At 42.5% G+C, this 23274-nt stretch overlaps 3 protein-coding genes across 30 annotated transcripts in view; all 3 read right to left on the reverse strand.

The window, feature by feature from the left end:
* Nucleotides 1-3450: 3450 nt before the first annotated feature.
* On the reverse strand, nt 3451-5335 carry LOC117541266 (neurturin). Its single transcript, XM_034208450.1, has 2 exons — nt 5026-5335; nt 3451-4603 (listed from the first exon to the last, which is right to left on the reverse strand). Exons 1-2 carry the CDS (start codon nt 5312-5314, stop codon nt 4167-4169), a joined length of 726 nt encoding a protein of 241 aa, XP_034064341.1. The 5' UTR covers nt 5315-5335; the 3' UTR covers nt 3451-4166.
* Nucleotides 5336-14487: 9152 nt separating this feature from the next.
* Nucleotides 14488-15824, reverse strand: larp6b (La ribonucleoprotein 6, translational regulator b). The gene is made up of 3 exons (XM_034208891.1): nt 15808-15824; nt 15544-15730; nt 14488-15441 (listed from the first exon to the last, which is right to left on the reverse strand). The coding sequence occupies exons 1-3, from the start codon at nt 15822-15824 to the stop codon at nt 14488-14490; spliced, it is 1158 nt and encodes a 385-aa protein (XP_034064782.1).
* A 2121-nt stretch (nt 15825-17945) lies between these two features.
* LOC117541926 (receptor-type tyrosine-protein phosphatase F) overlaps nt 17946-23274 on the reverse strand; it is a 173924-nt gene continuing 168595 nt past the window's right edge. For all 28 annotated transcript variants that reach the window (XM_034209273.1, XM_034209465.1, XM_034209429.1 and 25 more), the window contains 4 exons: nt 22994-23119; nt 21800-21954; nt 20672-20807; nt 17946-19831 (listed from right to left, as the gene is read on the reverse strand). In XM_034209273.1, coding sequence (XP_034065164.1) covers nt 19763-19831; nt 20672-20807; nt 21800-21954; nt 22994-23119 — 486 coding nt within the window. In that variant the 3' untranslated portion in view covers nt 17946-19762. The remainder of the gene's footprint in view (nt 19832-20671; nt 20808-21799; nt 21955-22993; nt 23120-23274) is intronic.

Consider the following 23274-nt stretch of genomic DNA (forward strand, 5'->3'; position numbering starts at 1 on the left):
GTATTAGATACAGTAAGTCCCAGTCAAACTAAAACATGAGCTCTGCTTGGCCAAATAAAAACCAAAGGGGAAAAGATTAGTTTTTTTTACTCGCAAAAATACAACAGTCACCCAAGAAGACCAACCATCAGTCAAATCTTTCCATGTGACCTGCCTCGGATCGACTCTGAACTCCGATAATTCAAGTTGACTTCTGTGTTACCTCAAAATGCCTGCAGCCGTGCTATAAACTCCCAAAGAGAGCTGGTGTGGTCTCGTTGGAGCTGTGCAGGAAGTCTTGTTGCGTTTTCTACGATTTGTGTCTCCTGGAGAAAACAAAAACGATGTCTTCATTCAAACATTATCCAGGGGGAGCCTTTCCTGCTTAATATAGCTGATACTTAGGAGATGAAATATGGCAATAATAACATGTTACATTTAAGATAACTTACCACCAAAGGGAAATACTGGTTTAGGTTTAGGGTGGGGCGCCGGGCGGTATGTAAACCTCTCCTCCAACATACACTGTTACTTCACTAGACCTTCAGTATATACACTATTTCATATTTAATCAAAGTGAGAGCTGGCATCTGCAGGCCTGGCATATACCCCAGACAAATATTGTTCTAGAATTACCCACATGAAAGATTATTTTCCAAGCAATACTGTATATTCCGTGTATATGTATGAGCTATCGCTGCCATGACGTGGGAACCCTCTGATTCATTTGGTGTGTTTAATGTTTTGACTTCAATTTGTACTATATCTTGCTCAAATATTTAAACACTGTTGTATATTATAAAACGTATTGAAAGAGTTGTCATGAGCTTTTAGCTTTTCTGACTAAACCACATCCCCTTAATCTGCCCTCCACTTTCTCCCTGTTAGTGATATCCAAGAGTACATTTCAATAATTATAGTTACAACAAGCCTTTCTTTCTAGCAAGAACATCCCAGATGTAAATACTTATGTTATGGCCAAGCTCCATTTAGGTATTCCAGAAAGCCATGTCAAATACCTTGGCCAAAGATCAGACAAATGTGAAAGGAATGAAGCTACAATTATTGACATTTATTACACCTGCGCTTACCTGCTATGACATGTCTTAGGGATTTTCCTTTGGAAAAGAAAACAACAAGTCATGGCCTTAAAGCAAGAGGTATTAAATTGTGTCAGCGATAGCTCCTGGTTTACGAACCAATAGGGAACAAATTATGATACAATCTGTTTTGTATGTCAGCATAGAATAATGAATCTTGACAGACTTGATTTATAATTTCCATGTCCAATCAAAGTATGATTCCATACCTTTAAATGTAAGATTGACTTGCTCGTTGACGACTGTTTCCCGGTTAAGATGTGAAAGAGGAGATAAACACAAGCACATCTCCTTCCTGTGCAATTGAAAAAGAAATGAACAATAATGAAGGCAATAATTGAGACAGTTTCAAATGAGATCAAGGCAGCTGTGGTTATAAGACAAATGCAATGCTGTAATGCACAAACTCAATTAAATCGACTTCCATTTTATTAGTCCATGTGACATTCTGCATGGCTAGTTCTAGTGGTGTTAGTAAAAAACAGAAAGTGTAATGTTCCTGTAAGAGTTCACAAAGTTCTCATAAAATCCTAATGTAAACCTTTCAGCTTGACTCAAAATTGCTATGTGGTGGAGCTAAAAACAAGTTTGTTGACATTCACCATGGAAAAGTTATTATTTTTTTGTACAAGGTTTTGGGGGATGAACTTAACAAACACATTTCCTGAAGGCCATCTTCTAAATATCCCCAAAACACACACTGTGTACTGAGAATAAGGTCATTTCACTGATGGGATAAAGTTGGCGTTATTTGATATTCTCAATGATTACCAAACCAATCACTGTCCCTCATCACTTTCTGAAGCTCCTGTCTGTGGCAATTGGTTCCAAATCAAAAACTTTTAATAAATTGGGTCACAATTATAGTTTGAGTAATTTCCCACAACAGCTAGTCCAGTTGTTTTTAGCACATTTCTCATATAGCAGTAAATAGTGCACTTGTTGGGGATTATTTTCAGCTGCGGATTAATACACATTTGAAATGAGTAGCTGTCACAGTCGTGTCCCTGATGATTTCTCCCGCCTGCCGGAGGGATCAAACTGTCTGGTCACAGCTCTGTTGTTTAAGCTTATGTCATCACTGCTGTTCAGCACGGGCGGCTGAGCTGCTGTATAATAGATGATTTCCAGGAGATAAGCTCACTGAGTGAAGCAGCAATCATCAAGAAACCTTCACATATTATAATGTCAAAGGTGTTGTTGTTTTTTCCTGCCATATGGTTTATTTAGTGTAATCGGATCTTTCCCCACATGAATCCCCATTGTATAATAGTTTATTACATTATAAACAGCATCCCGCATTATAAGAATTGTATTATTTTATTTATGTATTTATTCATTTTAAATACAATCTGAGTACAGAATATTTGTTTCACCCAAAGGTTGATAGTTTGGTATAAATGATGAACATCCATTCCTCTGAAATTATGTTTATTCAGCAGTCAATATAGAATGTTAGATAAAACATTTTTTGGCACAGTTGCTTAATGATCATAAGCTGTCCCGTTTCTGTGTGGTAATCTAAATAAATATGCAAAACCATAATTTACTTCCCAAATAAATACAATATAAACTACAATATAAGATGCACCGCATCCGCGCCCCACTCTGCCGCTCCTCAGGAAAAACAAAACAAAAACATAATTTATCGTACTTCAGGCAAACAGTTGCAATGGGTTCAAAACCAAATAAAGATTGTCCAAGGTGAAAAAGATGCTTCATAAGTTATTGCAATAGCTTATTTTACCCTAAAGTTCTACCAGGCGTTACAACAAGGAGGCATTTGATTGGGCCAATAGAAGGCTGTACTGTGGGCTTCATAGGAAGTTACAGGGTGTATTGGATGGGCGCAAACACATTTCCAGATCCTTATTCTACGTCATAGTTTTCTGTCAGCCAGAAGAAAAACCTGCCACTTCTGATCACTAAAACCATTGTTCTTGTTTCACACCTGTGCCTCAGTTCAGCTGAAAGTGTAAACGTTCATAAATTACACCCAGAGACGATATTAAAAAGGTTATATCATCTGGAACTGGAGACATGAGATGTTAACAAATCTAAGTTTGAGAAAACATCTTGCGTGTTGAATTTACTTGGTGTGTTTTGGCAATTCTTTGAGGAAAATAATTCCAGAGAATTATGGGTAATTACAATAATGGGCTATTTGGGAAAAGTATAAAAAAGGACTCAAACACGAGTGTGATGAGATTTTCAATGGAGAGCAGATGGGATCTATTTTCACTAAAGTGAGTGTGTTTTAAAACAGGCGCTCATTGATAATCTACACAACATCAACAAACACAATCATTAAATGTGGGGGCAAACCTGGAGCTATGGAAAATGATTTTCTTCACTCGTCAAATTCCTTATCAATAACGCTTATTCTTTTCCTTGTATAATAACACTGCAATCAGTAAGAGGATTGCTTGCAAGCAGGGAAACAGGGCACAAAGTCATGATCGCTGATAACAAGTCAACACTCCTTTAGGTAGATATGCTTCCTGTAGACAGCTGATCACTAAACAACACTTGAGGTCAATGGTCCAAACTTATATTTATGGATTTGAAGTAAATTATTGAGCTTTTTTTTTGCCTTAAAGGTGGTTTAGTGTCTGCATTTGGTCTTACTAAACTGAATGCCCATTAATATGGCGTGTAGGAGCCGCAGCAATCTAGTCCTCCATGACCCACAGTTCATCTATTGCATGTGCTAGCCAACTAGTAAAATGCAAGATCACAAACATACAACATTGCTACATCGCTGTTGTACCACAGTTTACAGTGTTACTAGACAGATAGAAAATATAATAAAAGCGTTTTTTGGTATGAACAGTCATTTTCTGTCTCTTTGCATGGAATCCACAAAATCACAGCACTTGCTGTCCACGTGATTTGGATCCAATTAGTTTTGACAGACGTCAAAAGTCTCCCTGTTAGAAAAAGGCCGCCATGGAACAGCCATGAACACATTCCCTTCCTTTCCTCTTTTCCTTGAGATTTTATTCCATAGTTTGTCTTTAAACAGCATTCATGTTCAACTCTCCCAACAGTGTCTGAGAGCAGCATGAAGAGGTCCATTTCTCGGGGTCATACACACCCACAGTTCTTCGCCGACATATTTCGTACTGTGTGGTGGAGGTGCTTGTTGTCCTGGAAGGAAAACTGTTTTTCATAAGCGATGGGCCGGCAGCAGGGCCCGTTGCTGACCTTGTCCTTGCGGCCCTTCTTTTTGAAGCCTGTCCGCACCATGTGATCCATGGTAAGGTCGTAGTTCTGCCGGTGTTCCAGGCATTTCCCGCTGCAGTAGCGCAGCAGCAACGTCTCGTCGCTGTCATAGCCGAGACCCAGTTCACTTACGGTCAGCTCCAGCTCCCTCAAAGAGCAGGGCTTGGGCCTCCGCGCTCTTTTAGTCCTTCGGGCCTGGTTCTCTCCCAGGAGCCGGCTCTTCCTCCTCTTCCTGTCCAGCAAGGCGCCGACCACATGCCGAAGTTCGCCCTCCGTAAAGCTCTGGAACATCGCAGAAACTATCGGAGAGGAGGTAAATCATACGTTACTACACAGGTGGTAGCAGGATTATCTGATTTCTGTGTAACAATAATCAGATATGGCTCACAAAGATAACATACAGTAGTTGACAGGATAAACTCATGTGCAAACAAAATAAAACACGTTTATCTGACATCATGGCAGCTTCCAATAAGTCTTATCGTTATCTGCATCTCTTGAAGCTGATTCAAGTTGAGGAATGCCACTAAATGAGTCTGTGGGAAAGTTAAGTGTCATCCTTCCATATGAACTATGAGGTGCTAACTGACTGTGTTGCTGTGATACATTAAAAAGACAATCTGTAAACACCAAAGTAAGATGTGAGATGTCTCCTGTCCCCTTTAACACAACACCTTTTCTCAGACAGACAGGGAAGGAAGACAATAACAGTTTATCTTACACTCTGAGAGGACCGAGTTCATCTCGTCTGCGGAGCGGGGTCTCCGTTTAGGCCCACTCATCTGCCGGGACTTCACTGCCGATTCTGCTGATGAGGAGGAGGGTGATTGCGGTGAGGTCTTGAAAGTTGATTGTGAGAATGAGGACAGTTTTGATGAGGATGGAGACGAGTACGGGTATTTCGATTTAGGTCTGAATTGTCCGATAGTGGCCATGTTTCTAACGAAGACGATGGACAGGGCTGCGCCACAGAGCACGAAGGCAAAAGTAACACCTTTCCATAACTTCATCTTAGAACGTCAAGGAGCATTGAAACTCTGTTGAGAGAGGGACAAAAAGGACAAACGTCAAACATGTTCACACAGTCACTCCTTCAATCTCCTTCACTTGTCACATTAAAGCAAAGAGAACAATGAAAAAATGGTTATCTTCTGTGCAATCACATTTCTTTGACCTCCCCGATAAATCCATTTCTCTCAGCAGAGCTTTTATTTTACCGCCAGTTTACTTTTTCTGATTCTGCTGTCAGCTCGTTTTCACTCTAAGTGGGTTCATGATCCAGAGCTTGGCATCTCCTGCTGACACATGAGAATGCAGTGTGTGTTTAATCACGGCTGCCTGAAGAGGAAAAAACACAAGTGCAATTTTTTTATTTGAACTGAAGGCAGGCTGGATTAGTTTCACAACCCCTTGCCCTTTGACACCACTAAGAAGTGTATGTATTATTTCAAAATACCTGATGTGAATGAGAATCAAAGCTTCCTCTCTTCATTTCTGAAGAAAACACTTTTTGTTTTGCAGAGGTAAATGTTCCCGAACCATCCTCTTAAAGGAGGGGAATCCATTCCTCCCCTCACAGGAACCACACCTATTTACAATGCTATGTATGATGAGGTCTCAACATGTGTGTTTGCACATCCCTTTATCTTATACCGCCGCTCCCTATCAGTAGACACTGCATCGCAGCAGCCGCAAAAACTCACTTGGCAGGAGTTATCCCTTATGTTTCCTCTCTTCTTAATGTCACGCCGCAGGTATTTGAGTTAAGTTTTACAACCTCACTTCTTTGTATGTTTCATTTCATGTCACCAGTGAGCAATACATTTCCCCAGAGCCGGAAACGGCATACTGGCAGTGTCTAACAGCAAATCCAGACCAGCCTCCCAAAGTGTTTTGCCAGATTGAATTCTGTAATGTACATATACAGGTTCCTGCAGTGTTTACAATGGGAAACAATGGCATATATCGTTGTCTAGTTTAGCAGAAACAAAAATGTGGGTTTTTCCTAGATCACATTAATGTTTACAAAAAATAAAGGAACATTTTGTCTTTATGCAGTGAAGTAAGTGAAACAATGAAGGACTATATGCAAATTGCAATAGTTCTCCAGAGCGTCTGACTGTTTGAGACACCGCAGAATGAAAATATAAAGAGTGAGTTGCAGTGGTATACACAGAGTATAAACATGTATAACCAGTCCTATCAGTCATAGCTTGACTCATCACTCATAATTCCATATGCGCTTGACGTGGTAATCAGCCTCTGCACAATGAAGAGGTGGGATGGTAATCATTTGAAAGTCAAACATTTCAGCTAGCAGCCTCATATGACAGTCTGCTCGGTGCCCGACTGCATGATGTTCCTCTCACTGTGGGGTTTAATCACCAGACATGACGGATAGAAGCCTCTGTGGAAAGTCTCAGACATGTTGCTTCTGTTGGTTCAACACCAGAAACCCTGCTGCTCCATTGATATGATACATTTACAATTCTAAATGAGTTTGCTATGATAAAGTGCAAAGGATGAGGTCATTGTTTTCCTGTGCTATTAATTGGTCAGTTTTCAACAGTTACTCATCCTTGAAGTTATCAGTTTCACACGGCCGGAGAGTATTAACGTCTGTTAGCTTTGTGGCTCATCTTAATAAAATAATTAGCTGGTAAAGAACAGAAGAGATGTCTCATTCGCTGACACAGGAGGAAGCCTGATCATCAAACACCTATCCCTATGTCCCTGAAGACACTTTGATTGTCATAATTACTGCACTCAGAAACCCATTAGTCCCATCTGCAGTCAATTGGCGCCAATAAAAGTGCCAAGGAGCATTTTGTAGCGGATTAACTGATGATTAATCAGTACAGATATCTAATATATATCACTGGCCCCCCACTGTCATGGAAATACATATACAGATATTGATAGCGAGAAAGGGGCACCAGTGTTTTCTTTGGAGAGCAACGGAAAGACATGAATGAGGAGCCCACTTCCTCAGGACAAATGCTGCTATTTTCCAGAAAACAGAAGAGCAACAGTGCAGAGGATATAGTGGAACCCCAGAGGACCCTCCAGCAGAAGGAAAAGCCATCCTTGAGCCGAGACATAACAGTGCAGATGAGTCGCAAAGACAACTAGAACAGCTCGCTCACACACACACACACACACACACACACACACACACACACACACACACACACACACACACACACACACACACACACACACACACACACACACACACACACACACACACACACACATACCATGTATACACCACTTCAGGGGACATTACATTCACTTACATGCATTTCCTGGAGACTTATCCTAACCTTAACCATAACCAACACATGTCTAACCCTTACCCTTAACCTTACCCTTAACCTTACCCTTACCCTAATCCTAAACCTAACCAAGTCTTCACCCTAAAATGAATGATTCCCCTCATGGGGACCTCCAATTTGTCCCCATAAGGGCGGCGAGTCCCCACACGTGTGTAAACAGATTTAGGTCCCCATAAGTATAGTAATGCTAGGCCACACACACACACACACACACACATCTGATGCTCACAAAGCATCCGTATAGATATGCCCATGCATGCTCCTGTGTTCAAAGATGAGGCCAGTTCAATGTGTGAGGCCCAAAACAAACACAAATATCATCTATTCACAGGGAGAACAAGAAACATTCGCATGCATGATAGTTCTTTTCAGGAGTTTGTTTTTCTAGCGAGCGTAGAAGTGAATAAGGTATGTATGCAATGTGCACCTGATGTTTGCTGTCAAACATGAGTCACCTGAAGTGCTACCAGCAGAGTGAAAACAGTGTCAGATGATCATTAAGGCAACCGTGAAAGTGAAATGCCTCGCCAATAATTCCTCTGTCTGTGAAAGCCATTCCTGAGACATTATGTATTCTCCGACACATGCATTTGTCATTTGGAGTCCCATCCTCAACTGAGCTCGTGTTGTGACTCAAAGATCTCATTATTTCAAATGACACAATGAAATTGATGTTTTCCAGGAATAATTGGGTCAGTGGCGATGGCGCTGCTAAGCTGGCGGTAATGTAATTACAGCAGCATGGCACTTGTTTCCTCGCCTCTCTCCCATGACACTCAACAGAATGCCACAGCCGATGGAGGATGAACTAGAGATCTGTCAAAATGGAGATAAGGGGCGTCTGTGGTTAACACTTATGAATGAGGCGGGCAGACAGGGGGTGCCTTCTTTTCAGATAGCTTGGATCTAGAACAGTGTGACAGCCAGAGAAGATCACAGAAGAGAAATGAATGAAGAGTGTCTTTGTGCCAAGAGAAAAGCGGTTACCAACTTTTATGTCTGACCACCAGAATTTGCTCCTATACATTCCCTAAATACAGCCTGTTCTGTCTCACTCACTCACTCTCCCTCACTGTGACCAAAGTCTATGGCTGTGACTCACACATACCATAAACACACACAGGCAGCACTTGCGTGGTTTCACTTTTCCCAAATCATATGACACAGGCTTGTGTAGGAAACGAGACAAAGTCTAACCTTCCATTGTCGTCCAAACACCCACTTCACTTTCAGGGCGCACTCAGACTCCCAGCAGCACCATCACATAACACTAGATAATCCAGTTTACATAACACTGCCGCTTTTTCATATCTACAAATGTCCACAGGTCTAACCCTCGTGTGTTTGGCAACTCTCAACCCGAGGCCTCTGCCTACAGAACATTGTTACCACGCTGTGTGTCAGCTCAGTTCCACCCATGTGACCGGCTGTCTCTGTGCTACTTTGAACACACCCCGAAAATACCTGTACTAAAAAGATAACAGAGGAGCATAGCAAATAGCAGGAAGGCACCTACTGTGTTGTTCCAAGGAAACAACGTGCTTTAGAGAGTCCTAGAGAGGCCTTGTCTTGTATTGTCCCTCTTAAGTGAGCATCAGGAGGCCTGGGGACAGCTAGAGAGTGCTTGTGGAGGTAATAGGGACATATTCCAAAGATCAGGGCGGGATTAGCACTAATGCCTGCCGGCTTTATCTGCAGTCACGTGGGTTAACACCTGGCTGCAGTGCTGGTGGCGGAGCATTGGCCTTACTGTAAGTGTGTGTGTGTGTGTGTCTGTTTTAATCCGCCAGACACCTCGAACTCAGGGGTTATGCCAGCATGCACTGCCTACTGAAAAAGCACCAGCAGGCACTGCTTCTACTTCTAAAACCTGCGTTCAATCAGAATAATGAAGAGGAAAAGTAAGGAGTTTGGTTAGTTGGATCCGTCGTGTTGGCACCACAGAGGCTGTGAAATAAAGTGGATGTTCTGAGCCAGGATTGGCTGTGCTAAATCCAGCCTCGGTTCTAATGCAACTGAAAAAGGCTTAGGTTTGACTGCGCTGTCATTTTGCTGGGCAACTGCTATGGTTGGCTTGCGTTCTGTCACTCAGTAACCAAAAGGATAATTAAAACAAGGCTGTCCCCTGTTAGTGCGAAAGCTGCCGTTCATTATCGAGGAGAAAGAAGGGGAAACCATGTGTGCGGGATTCAAGACAAAAATGTTATAACTTTAACACGCATTCTGTAAAATACTAAAGAGGTTTCCTGCATCCTTGGTGGAGGTGAGCTGTTTAAAATATTGCATGGTTAACATCACAAAGATTTATAAGGATTAATCCGGTAATCTAACAGCCTAGCACGAAATCTCACAACTCAAAGCTGTGAGGGCGGCGTTAATGAGGCGCGGGAGAAGGAACACTTATAGGTGCACATTTGACCTCAGTCCCGATTTGTCTACCCTATTGCTGGAAGAGATGAGTCAAGGTATAGACCTGCATTTAAATAGCTTTCCAACAGACAAAGAGATGACATGAGGCTGGGCAGGAAAACCTCACCTTGCCTCATCATCTTGCAGTGAGCTGGTAGTAAGATTGATGATTGTTCTGGGCTACTTTCTAAAGAAGAGTCCATAAACTGCTCTTCTGGCTGCTAATCTGTCTATGTCAGATCCCTTTTAACACACCAACATCGCCTCTAAATCCACGTTAAACATGTTGATGTTGCAGTTACAAAAGGCTGACTGCACTCTGGCACACACTGAATGCTACTTTCAAATATGACCAACGCGAGCAAGCACAAGCAAGTACAAACATCTGAAATATGAGGACATTTTACGTGTTTATAAGCTTGTGCTCTCTTCACAGAGCTATCGTACTAATTATTTGGATGCACAATATACATTTTGGCAAGGATCTCAAAGAGAAATGCAGAGGAGTGGTGCAGGAGTTTAGCTTTCTCTTCAGTTTCTTCCAGTTATGACCAGCTCTGGCAGGTTATGACAGTCCAAAGGCTCAATTGACTTCAGGCTTAACCTCTATCCGGCCTCTTGGGGCTCCGCTGGATACAGTATAATCTCTAAGTATGATATGGGCTTAGTGAGAAGGGGATCATCACTTCAGTAAAATGCCCAAAGTGAGTATATCAAGTTAGCCTCTCTCAGAGTATCCTTCATTATATCTTTAGATGACAGGTACAGCAATTTGATCCTGCTCCGCTTAATTATTGAAACAGGTAAAGGCGCAGCTATGCCAAAAATGCCAATCTCCAAAATGATGAAGGCAGAAAATAATAATTATCTGAAATCACTATTTCATAAGCTTTCAAAGTAGAGCTGCTCTTTTTGAGAAGGGAAAGTCAGAGAGTCTTAAAGAAGCAATGATGCGTGATAATGAGGTGAACCACCACACTGATGAGTAACAGAACAATTAAATATTTCTCCCTGACAAAAACAAACTTGTCTGCGTGGTAAGAGGTTGTTCAAATTCTGCAGAAACTGAGGAGAATTATTTATTTGACTTTTCCAACTTGCCCCTTTGTAATCAATGGTTAATGCTCTGCAAACATTTCGTGACAGGCAGCTCTGCTCTATTGACAAGCATTTCCAGTGAAGGCCCGCTTGTTGATACAGATAATCCAACGTGTGTTTTCTGCCACTCAAGCGCCTGGTGAGGCATCTCTGCCAGCGGCTTCTAACGCCTTCCCCGTAATCTGCCGGCTTAAACCAACAAAAGAAGATGTGGTGTCCTTACCGTTCGGCCGGCTAATCCAGATTTAGCTGCGTGGCGTCGTCTTCAGCTGACCTCCACAGGCAAGTGTTGGCTGGGTAAATCCATCATCCTCACAGGCGAGGAGCTGCACTCCTGCTCGTTCCCCAGAAAATCATCCCAGCTCCCTGAGCCTGCTAGTAGGGAGGTGTCCGGGCTTGATTCAGGTCCAGATTGTATTATTCTTTTATCATATCTGCATTTCATTCGAAATCTTTAAGATCAAGCTCGACATTCCTCTGAGTGTAATCATGCGCCTCATGGCACTCAGGATGTTTCATTCACAGAAAAGGAGAGTTGGGTCTTCGGAGGAGTCCCCGACTTGCCATCTGGTTCACTTCAGAGAACTTCTGTTACCATGTCTCTTCACGAAGATCATCTGATCCTCCTTTTTGCACAACCCTGAACCTGAAAAAAGACAGAGCAACACAGTGTCATGTCATGAAGAGATTTTACAGATGCCTTAACTTCTTTCCCATCTGTTGTGAAACTCCTACTTCAATAACCCTGATCATTTTATCTCCAAACAACAGCAATCGGAAAGATAATGCACATGTCCTTACCCCTATGCCTGCAGCAGGTCTTCTCTTCAGCTCCAGGGAGGGAAACTCTGCGGGTGGAGAAGATGGGTTAGGTTGAGGAGGGAGAGCGTGGTTACCGTAAGTGGAGCAGAGAGCTTCTCTGATGCCTCTGCCTCCTGCCTCCCCCCCTCAACTGTTGCTCCTCCTCCTCCTCCTCCATAGTTGTGCTTGTGGGCCGAGTCGGATTACTCCTGACATGATAATCTCCCTGGCTCTAGCTCCAGGAGCACTAAAGGATGCTTTGGCCTGAGCAAGGGCTTACATTTACCTTCTGCCGCAAAAGAGTCTGCCATCTTAAGTGGGAGATTGGTAGTCGCCTCAATTGAGATCAGAAGGGTCTGCAGAAGCAAGTGTTTTCCAATCTTTCAGAGGGAATTAAGAAAGTGCACAATTGGTTTAAATGCTGCTAAGACAACACTAACGCCAGTTAAATGGAATTATCACAGTGGAGGTATTTCATGATGATTCAATCCACGGTTGGCTTGAGATAAAACCCAGGGTGTTGTTGTTGAAAATCTCAGGTTCACGTCGCCTCCAATACGAAACTGTTTTTTAGCCTTGGGCGGCAAATGAGGAGCAGATGGTTGTGCTTTTGAAGGTATCAGGCACTCCAGACTGCAATCTAAATAAACTCCCCATCCAGGGGGGAAATGCGTCAGGTGTGTGGGGTCAGTCGTATGTAAACAAAGGCCAATCATTTTTGAGACAAGTGAAGCCCTTCATGAGGTAGGAACTAGGGAGGCGACCTAGAGTCTTAAATATGCTGTTTGGTAGAATAAAGCAGTCAATAACTGTACAGGTACATTGTTGATCTAACCAGATTGGATGGTTTCACAATTGGGGCCACAGCCAAAGATATTGAAATACAGCAGCTATTGCCGCTAGAGTCACAACAGGAAACGTATTATTTGCTCACAAACATCTCATTCTCACGCTATGAGTCATTCTGATATCCTCGGGCCAAATTATACACAAATCACGCTATGCAAAGATCCACTAAAGAGGGAGAGATGTGGCCAAGAGCTAACTTTCTCAGACTGTAAACCCCTCAGTGTGGACTGAGAACAAAAGTTATTTATCTGAGCTTTGTCTCATACCAACATGTGAGTATTGATGGATCATTTCTTAGATTGTTATCTCAAGTGTACATTTCATTTCAAGTTTGAGGCGAAGCCAACCAAAACTTTCCACTTAGCCCTTTCAGCGCCCAACAAATCAAAATAATATTTGTGCTCTTCTTCACCGCAAGAGTATTTTAGTCAGCAGGTGCAAAATCATGACGACCCTCCCCTCGAAAAACAAGAGAATTATGACGTAGAACTTGTTTGACATTCATCATTATTGGCGGTAGGAGCCCACATAAAAGCATAATGACTCGCTGTTAGCAGGGGATATCGTGCTTTCGTAGCCTTGAACAGGAACTATCAGCACAGAAATATTTCCTGACATGGGGCAGGAACATTTCTTCTCTATACATATTGTTCACAGATGTGTAAAGTTTTCTTAGACCAGCCTTCGCTACAATAAAAGTCCAACAGCTGTTAATTGCTAAATGGAGTCAGAGACAATAGGAGGGCTACACTTGATCTGTATACAATGCAATGTCTCACTCAACAGCTTAGATTACATTAGTCATGAAGACAGTCTGACGTTCACTATAAACAAAAAGAAGAAATACAGCAGAGTATGTTTCCAATTTGAACGTGATAGAATCCCATACACACCGGATTGAATCTTTTCCACTGGCTGTGGATGAGTGAAGAAACACATTTTGTTTAGGTTTGGGCAAGATTTTAAGGAAGCCCTCAATCAGTAACACTATAAACACACCATTCCTGTCGAGGTGTCATTAGAAAGGCTGGAAATAAGGCTCAAATGTTGCTACTCCGCTCGTCTTGCGCAAGATGTGGTTTGAGGATTGGACAAGTAGCCGTTAGCCAAATGTCATCTCACAGAAAGGAAAACTACTTTTTAGAGAACCATAATCTAAACAGGCATTTGTGACAAAGATGCAATGGGACAATGAAGGCTTTTTTCTCCTTGAGAAAGTGGCAACAAGGTAAGTCCAGCCTGACCCAAGAACAAATATACACTGCAATTTGCAGATGTGACCAGCTGAGGCCCCAGCAGTGCAGACGCCAGAGGTGATTAAAGAAATCAGTGTGTGTGAACTCTCAGACACTTTTCCTCAGCGCTTAAACACCTCCGTTTGTGCAACAATTTGTACCTTCAGCTAAAATGTGTTGTAGTCTATTTACAGTCCTTGCAGTGCATGTACAGTGCATGTACTTCCTACATGACAAGGGTGAGTGTTTCAAATAACACAGCTGTGAACACAGCTTAATGCTGCCCTCATCTGTCAGTGGATTACAACTACATGCAACACAGAATAAACAGTCCCTCACCAGGAGAGACATCAAAAAGTAAATAGCCTTTTCAGTTTAATACAACAAAGATTTATTTATTTCATCAGCTTATAAAATGTCGGAGCGTGTTGATGCTGCATTGTTCTGCAACTGTTAATCTGCACAGGTGGTCTTTCTGCTTCCCAGAGAGAGTTTGCGCTCCCCCTGCTGCCGCGGCCTCCTTCTGCTCTGAAAGCCCTTGGTGCTGTCGGGGCCGAGGGGCTGACGGACCACCGTCTGCATCAGGCAGTGCGCGTTCATGTGCAGCGCCACCTTGGGGTTTAATACACTGGCTGCAAATTTGCGCCTCAGCACCCAGGGGCTCTGAGAGCTCTCTGCGTCACCGTCTCCAGAGCACCAGTTCCTCTTGCTGTGCCTCGGATTCAGACCGGAGAGGGACTTGCTGTTCCAGTTGCTGGAGATCTGCTCCAAGGTTCTTTGCACAGAGTTTTCCACAGACTTCTGGGGCTGAGATGTTTTGTCATCCTTGACTGAATCCTCTGGGGTTTGATGAGGATGTTCCTGGGAAGGTGTGTCCTCAGGTCTGACCTTGTTGGTTCCCTCTGATGATTCCCCCCTGTTGATGTGGTGCATCGACTGGAATCCCAAAGGCACCACGTGTATGCCGTCACCGCCAGACTTCTCCTCCTCTGCTTTCAGGGCGCTGTAGGTCTTACGAACTTCCTCCAAATGATTAAACTTCACCACTACACACAGTTGTTGGCCGAGCTCTTTGTGGCGCTTGGCGTAGCACTGCAGCTCCTTGGGAAGCTCCTCGCCAGCATGCAGGATCCAGGATGAAATAATGCCGCCATGGGCGCTGAACTTCTGGAGGATGCTCTTTGAGAGGAAAGCCTGCTCCAGGCCTCGGGATGATCCATTGTCTCCGGTTGAATTCTCCACAGAAGAGTTCCAGGCGAGGAGCAGCTTGCTGGTGGGGGAACACAGCAGCCTCTTGGGAAGCGGTTCCATCCGCCTCACTTTGGTGCCTTCATCGTTCACCTCCAGGAGCTCGGAGTACTCTGCTCCTGCCAGAGTCATGTACCAGTTTGTGGTCAGGACCTTTATCTGCAACAAACAACAGCAACCTCAGGTTTGTTTGCTTTTTTACTGGACTGTAAACATAGCAGAAAGCAACTGAAACCTTGCAATTAACTAACATGATTGTACCTTTTTCAGACAAGTGAGGAGCTTGAGGCTGACGAAGCCCTGCTTGTTCTTCTGCACATGTTTCAGCAGGAAGCCGTCCTCGGCCAGGTGGCTGTCGGTGAACAAATCCTCCAACTGGGCCTTAATCTTCAAGCAGAGCAACTCACCGTCACAGTCTTCTTCATCCCGGGCAGATTGGGCATCATCTCTACACAAAAACAAGAATCAGCATCTTGATATACTGCAATGTAGATTAGTCAACCATATGTTTTCTAATTTGCTTACCCAATCGGATTACTCATTGTATCTCCAAAGGACAGTGATAACAGGTCGCTGAGCTGTGCGGTTTATTGGTAAAGTAAAGATGGGTATTAGGGAAAAGCAGCTAGGTACAGTCAATGCTCCTGAGTAATGAAAAAATGCACCTGGACACAGTTGTCAGTTGGTCAGTTGGGATCCAAAACAACATTTTGTAAAATGCTAAATTCCACATTCCACAATATCACCTCTACTATCAACAACTAGCACTCAAACAAAAGTTCAATAAATGCTGAAAAAACGAGAAACTGTCAACATATTGTTAGCTAACATAATCATAAGAACCTTATAAGTGAAGTGAAAGTCTACTCCAGCAATGTATCAGTGTTCATATCACAACACACATGAGCAACAACATCGTTAAGGCGTGCATTTCTGCAACACTATTCAGAGCTAAGAGCACAATACAACACAAATAAAAGATGATATTATTGCTGGATTCCCGCAGCAGTAAAGAACAAAACAACCACAGTAATCATCCCTTAAATCCAGCTTTATATCCTGTGTTTGCTTTTGTCTTGAAATCATTTATTCTCTTCAGCGTGTTGATGCAACAACAAATCCATCTGTTACCTTAGCTGCCATGTTTTAATTAGCATCCTCTCCATATGTTACGATCATCACACACAGGATAAACATGCGACCCAAAGCTGTCTGCTTTTATTTCCCGCTCATAATGACACTGATTTAACAGACTGTAGGCACACATGGACATAAGACACATGTAGAAAGAACACTCTTGGTTCTCTATACATTAAAATGAGTGAAAATCATCTTTAAATTGTATTTGATGAGAACTTAAGACATCTGCATCTTCAGGACTGTGTGGGTGTGGGATTTGATTAACTAAATACTCTAAAGGGTCCTTAAAAACTCTCCTCACCTACTCACTAAATTATATAATATATCAAACACTAATACAGTGTTTAACTCTTTAGTGAGCAATCAACTGATAGAATACACTTTTTAATCCCCCTCATTTCCTCAATCACTTTTAAATTGCTTGACTGTAATTATTGAATCTAGAAAATGAGATTGCAATGTAGATTTTTTTTTAGCAGTGGATATTACTGCCCATTGCTTTTTTCTGTCAGGGCACTGTGTGGAATACATATATATATATACATATATACAGTGGATACATCTCACAATAAGAATTGAGACACATATATATGGTGGACTATTTAGTAAATAATGATTTAGTACAGTCTCAGTCACATCCTCCATCAAGACTGCAGGTGTCTCCATGGCAACATAAAGCAAATGACCTTAAATCAATACATTCTGATTTTCTTAATGTTATCTTCTGATTGGACCACAGAACACTGTGACATCATCATTCTCCAACAGAGACCCGCCTCTTTCAAACCAATTTGAAGAGCACAAATACAAAACATATTAAACCTTAAATTACCTAACGATAAGTGATGATGACTTCATTCTCCGTGACAGTTGGTTGCTGGGGGCCTTTCGAAAAAGGACAACTCCTAGATACACCCCTGCAAACAAATACAAACACACACACACATATGCATGTAATGTTGCATTAATAAAATAATGAATGCCTTGAAACAGAAGACAGTGAAGGATTTATCAGTTAAAGAGGCCCAATTATGGTTTTGGGGATTTTCCCTTTCCTATAGTGTGTTTATATCGTTGCATTTTTAAATGGTCTTCATAGACTTAAATCCCCGTGTTCCCTCCCCACTGCCTGGAACACCTCCATTTGACTCCTTTTTTACTTTCAAAACATGGTGACATCACTATGTAACACTCACGCTTCTATTGGATAGCTCTCCAACACATTGTATGTGATAGGCTAAGGGGCGGGACATCTCTAAGCGGTTGACCAATCACCACAGAGCTGACCAGCTAAGCAATCAGAGCAGACTGGGTTCTGGTTTCAGACAGAGGGTGAAAAGAGGTGCTGCAGCACAGGCAGTATGAGAGAAATAAAGAGCTTTTTGAACATTAAAGCATGGAGACATGTCACAGGAGAGACACAACATACAACTATGAGCCTTAAATTGAGCACAATAGAGCCCCTTTAAGACTTTCGCATTTAGTTAAAAACAGGGTCAAGAAACGAGGCGTCACAAGCCAAGATTTGTACAAAAACCCAATTATTTAACTTTATTAACATCAATGTTTTTTCATTTTCATCAACAGTTTCTTTTTAAATTCCAGTTCTTTATCCACAAATAGAAAACAGACTGTGTGTACAACAGATCGAACCCCTACAGCACTAAGCATTCACAAGGTAAAAATGAACATTTCAGCTTTTGCGCCAGCGTTTTCAAGTCCCCCCTCCCTCCCTCCCACCGCCGCCCCCCCCACCGCCACCACAACGTTTAGGCCTCTTCAGACGCTCCCTCCTGTGGCTCGTGTGGGAGAAGATGTGTGCTTGAGTGGTGCGATTGGGTGAGGAGTGGTCCATCTTGATGGGTGGGGGGTTGTGCTGTTTTCCCTCATTCAGACGGACAACCAGCTGTCAAAGTTACTATGGTAGTACAGTAGATACAACGGTGTTTCCATTAATACACTCTAGGACAGCAGGCTCTCTGCTCTGTCTCTAGGGTTGGTAGATCAGCAGAATGTATCCTTTTTAACAATATACCATTGAAGCTGTGTATATATCTATGTGTAATTGTACATATATATAATCAATCATAATCATAATTATATATATATTTATAGTTCTATTTCAGTATAAAATAATATCAGGTTTCAGTCCAAAGGGCCGAGTCTCTTTCCCCTCTGGTAGGAATGGTTGATTCTGTACAGCTTGATGCTCCTCCATGTGAGCCGCTCTCGCTCCTCTCAGCCGCTCGCCTCCAGAAAACTGACCAACGGGCAGCGAGGAGACGGGAGGGACTTGAAGAGCAACTTTATTCAGCGATCAGGGAGTTTATTTTTCGGTCAACTACCCGTTGGGTACAAAAGTCTGTTTTCCTCAGGTAATTCTCCGCTGTGGAGCATGAAGGCCTCAATGCCATAGGCTTCTGATGAAACATAACAAACAAAAAAACACGTAGAAATAATGTGCTTTCCATTTCTGTACACTTCTGATTTAGTGTCTCGTTAGCTAATTCATTGCTTGTTTTTTAAGTAGCTACCATGTTTACAGGCCAAACTTTAGCGAGTGTGTGCTCTTAAATCAGTTTTCTTAAAGTTGACTTTTTTTATCCAAAATGGCAAGTGACAAGGCAATTTTTTTTTGGAGTTATTGAACTGAGTAAGACCAAACATAACGGTTATGACACATAATGGATAAAACAATAAAGTCATGTGATAAAAGAAATCTGACAGCAGCTCAGAGAACAGGGGTCCTCCTGTATTAGTATCTAGGAACGTGTTAAAAATACATGTCCCTTGTGCTAAAGTACCCTAAAATAACAGTAAAAACCCCAAAAAGTACCGATTATGATAATAATGCTTGCCCCAGGCTGGGCTGTTTAAGACAGAAATAATGTCTGATGTTAAAATGATTATTAAAAACAACAAATATGCTAAACAATAACATTTGACAAAATGAATCACAATATTGACAGTAAAATGAACATAAAAAGAACAGAGAGAGGGCTCTCTTAGTGCTACCAGTAGCCTTTGACAATCAGGGAGGTTTGGCTTGGACAGAGCAGAGCTGTCGCTTCTGTACACGAGTTGTCACGTTTGTCATAGTCATTGTAATGTTTCTGTTATTATTTTAAAGCAAAAATCTCATGTGGTTGGTAAAGTCGGCATGGATCTCTGTGATTGGATAAACCCGTCGCCGGGTTTGCAAGCGCTTCCCTTTCTCCTCCCCTGCAGTAGCGGTGAGGGGGCGGGGCTTAGGGGGGTCAGGTGGGTGTATGGTGGCTGAGATGGGACACTTGGCACACTCCTGAGAGGTCTGACCAGGGAGGCTGCTCGCTGGGAGTGGTTATGTTGCATAGTGGTCAAAGCTGCCCAGGTACTCCAACGCTGCCCTGTAGCACAGCTGGTACTGGTCCTGGGGAGAGGAAGAGGAGGAAGAAGAAGAAGACTTGTTAAAAAGGTTGCAAGCATGTCTGGAATATCACATATCAAACCTGTCATTTCACTATCCAGCTGCATACACACGACATCTACTGAATTTCTCTCCGTCCTAGAAGAGAGATGGTCCGTTGCTCTTTTGGGGTTTTTAAGTTTTTTCTGTTAAAAGTCTTTTGATGGGAGTTTTTTTTTCATCCGTCTAATAAACATTTCTATACATTTTTGGAGGGAAATGTACAAGAAGAATCTGGTCATGTTCTCTGCTCTTACCAATACTTATGGGAACTGATCATTGCATTCTGCGTATGTAATTCTGTTTTCTAGAATAAAAGTGAACCAACAATATGTAAATATATTTATATCTGGTTGACTATAGCTGTAGTTCTTTGGAGTGTTTGCACTACAGGCAGCATTTAAGTCACAGTAACCAACATCTGAGATCATGTTATTTGTATATTAACGCAAAACGTTGATGAAATCAGGGGAATTCTTGCAGAGACCTCCAGGCCAATGTGGATTTGTTGGCTGTGATATCAATAAGGGCACACAATGATAACTTCTTTAAATCGGCATCATTGCTGTCTTCTTTAATATTTGCCTATTTATTAAAGAAATTATTTATTGACTCTTAATTTGAGGAAGGTTAGACACTGAGGGTTTCTGAATCACCTCTAAAACCTCTACTAAAGAAACATTTGTAAGGCAGGAAAGGACACTTACTAGATAACATCAGGTTGTCACTTTAAACATATTCAATGTTGACTTTGGAATACCACCCTGCTGTCACCGTGGGATATTAAATCTGATCTGTTCTTACCTCGGTCTGCACCATGGCAGGCCGCTGGGTGCGAAGCGTCTTCACCGTCTGGAAGAGGTCGACCACTCCTTCGTACCTCATCCTCTCCAGCACGATGCTGAGCGTGATGAAGACTCCGGTCCTGCCCACACCGGCACTGAGGACACACAAAAGAGTCTTTATAACTCCTGTCTGCTGTGTACTGAGAGGAGAGTCTGAACTGTGAGTATGTGACATGAATAATAAAACCTTTTTATGTATCTTTTGCCATTATAAGTGCTTTCCTGGCGCAAACAGCAATTTCAGTTTAAGACAATACATTCAGTTAAGGGTATATTCAAAAGATTTCTAACAACAAATTCACATTATAACCTTTATAAATGTAGGACTTATCACCAACCTAAGGCATTAGTCTGCATTACTTTCAGCCAGGTGTACCTAATAAACTAAATATAATAATAATAATTCCTTACATTTATTATAGCGCTTTATCAATGACTCAAAGCGCTTTACATATACACACATTACACATATATGATACATGCAATGGTCAGATACTGTGGACAATACCCACAGGAGCAAGTTCAGGTGAAGTGTCTTGCCCAAGGACACACCGGCTTTACAGACGCAGCAGCGGCGGGTTTCACCCCTTGATCTGATGATCATTGCACAGCGCACTGCGCCACACCGTCCATCTTCACGCCTCGAGGTCATCGAGGCGCTTTTACAGGTACACATTAGTATTATACATGTACTGTGGACAATACCCACAGGAGCAAATCCGGGTGAAGTGTCTTGCCCAAGGACACAACGGCCTGACGCAGTGGCGGCAGGAGCGGGTTTCGAACTGAAGTTCCCCAGCACTCGCCCTTGATCTGATGATCGGATGCACAGACCACTGCGCCACCCGACCCTAAATATGGTCTTGAGAAAAGTTAAGGATCAAGGTGCTGAGAGCACTTCTGAAATGTGGTTTACATCTCCGTCAAATCTTAATTCCCTTACTTAACACAATTTATATTAAACTCTATAGAGAATTATTCTGCTGCTGCACAACCATGCTCGAATCTCAGAAATAGCACCCCTCCTTAATGTGTACAGATTTGTGATAAACAATATGATTGATATGATCCACATTCCCCTCCTCACCTGCAGTGTACAGTGATTGGTCCGTCCTGTCCAAACTGTTCCTTGGTTTTGTGCACTTGTCCAATGAAATCAATGAAGCCTTCTCCAGTTTTTGGCACTCCTTGTTCGGGCCAGTCAGTGAACTGGAACTGGCGGATTGTTCTGGACTGTCCGTCCTGAGGGGCAGCGAAGCACAGAGTAAGTAAGGAGCTTTCTTTGATGCTTTTATTAATGTCTCTGAGCAAATAACCCTCGGTTCAGTTTGTGCTTCACGCATCTCTCTCTGCAGCCGCCGCTCACACACCACATCAGCACAGCTCCTCACTCGATGTCCTTGACTACCAGAGCCCTGCTGCTTTCACCGCAGCCTTCTAATCGTCTAATTTACATCTGCAAGAATACGAGTAGAGCTGAGGACCTGGCACAAGAGGAACTCAGCAGGGCTGTGGTACACGACTGACACACACTTAACTGCAACATGGAGTCACACATTTCACTGTGATGTCAGCATGTGTGAAATTAAAGCTTTCATGTATTTTAGGAATGTATTTCTGAATGTTTTTCTCTCTTAATGCACAAACTGTATATATATATACATTTATATATGTGTGTGTGGAAGAAGGAGTGGATGTGGGATTAGAGTGCTGTGCTGTGGGCCCTCTGATGACAGTAAAGTATATTTATAGCCCATTGAAACCACTGTACTGGCCCTCGGGGATTGAAGGCTATGCTTTTCATGTATTTTCACAGTGATCTCGACACACACACACACACACACACACACACACACACACACACACACACACACACACACACACACACACACACACACACACACACACACACACACACACACACACACACACACACACACACACACACACACACACACACACACACACACACACACACACACACACACACACACACACACACACACAGTAAACTTGTTTGATGGTGCATTCACTTGATGTTAGCATGTCAGGAGAAATAACATGCGATACGTTCTGATCATCTCCACCTTGAATCACAGTCGGTATAATTCTTAACCGTTAACACGCGACTGTGAGCATTTTTACCGACCTAACATTAAGATAGATTTCAGTTGAATGGTTGTATTGTGTTAAAATGCCAATCACTCCTCCTCGGAAACACCAAGCCTCACAAGAATAAAATACACACACGGGCAAGCCCAGAGATTGGGACACAACATACCCTGGCATCTGTGACTTTGAACTCTCTGAGGATGTACTGGGGCATGTTGTACTCGGCCATGGGGTCCACCACAAAGTACTGGTACCTGGCTGAGCGCTCCGCTGGCCAGTACTGATGGCACTTCTCCTACAAAAGAAAGGCAACATTTTGAGCACTGATATTTGAAGAATCTCTTTCCAACGCACAGGAAAAAATATACTTTTACATAATGAATGCTTCGTGCAGGATATTTGTAGTACAGTGTTCTGTATGTTATTAGTATCTGCTTACAAAAAAATAAA

This window comes from Gymnodraco acuticeps, unplaced genomic scaffold, assembly GCF_902827175.1.
Source record: "Gymnodraco acuticeps unplaced genomic scaffold, fGymAcu1.1, whole genome shotgun sequence".
Classification (NCBI taxonomy): Eukaryota; Metazoa; Chordata; class Actinopteri; order Perciformes; family Bathydraconidae; genus Gymnodraco; species Gymnodraco acuticeps.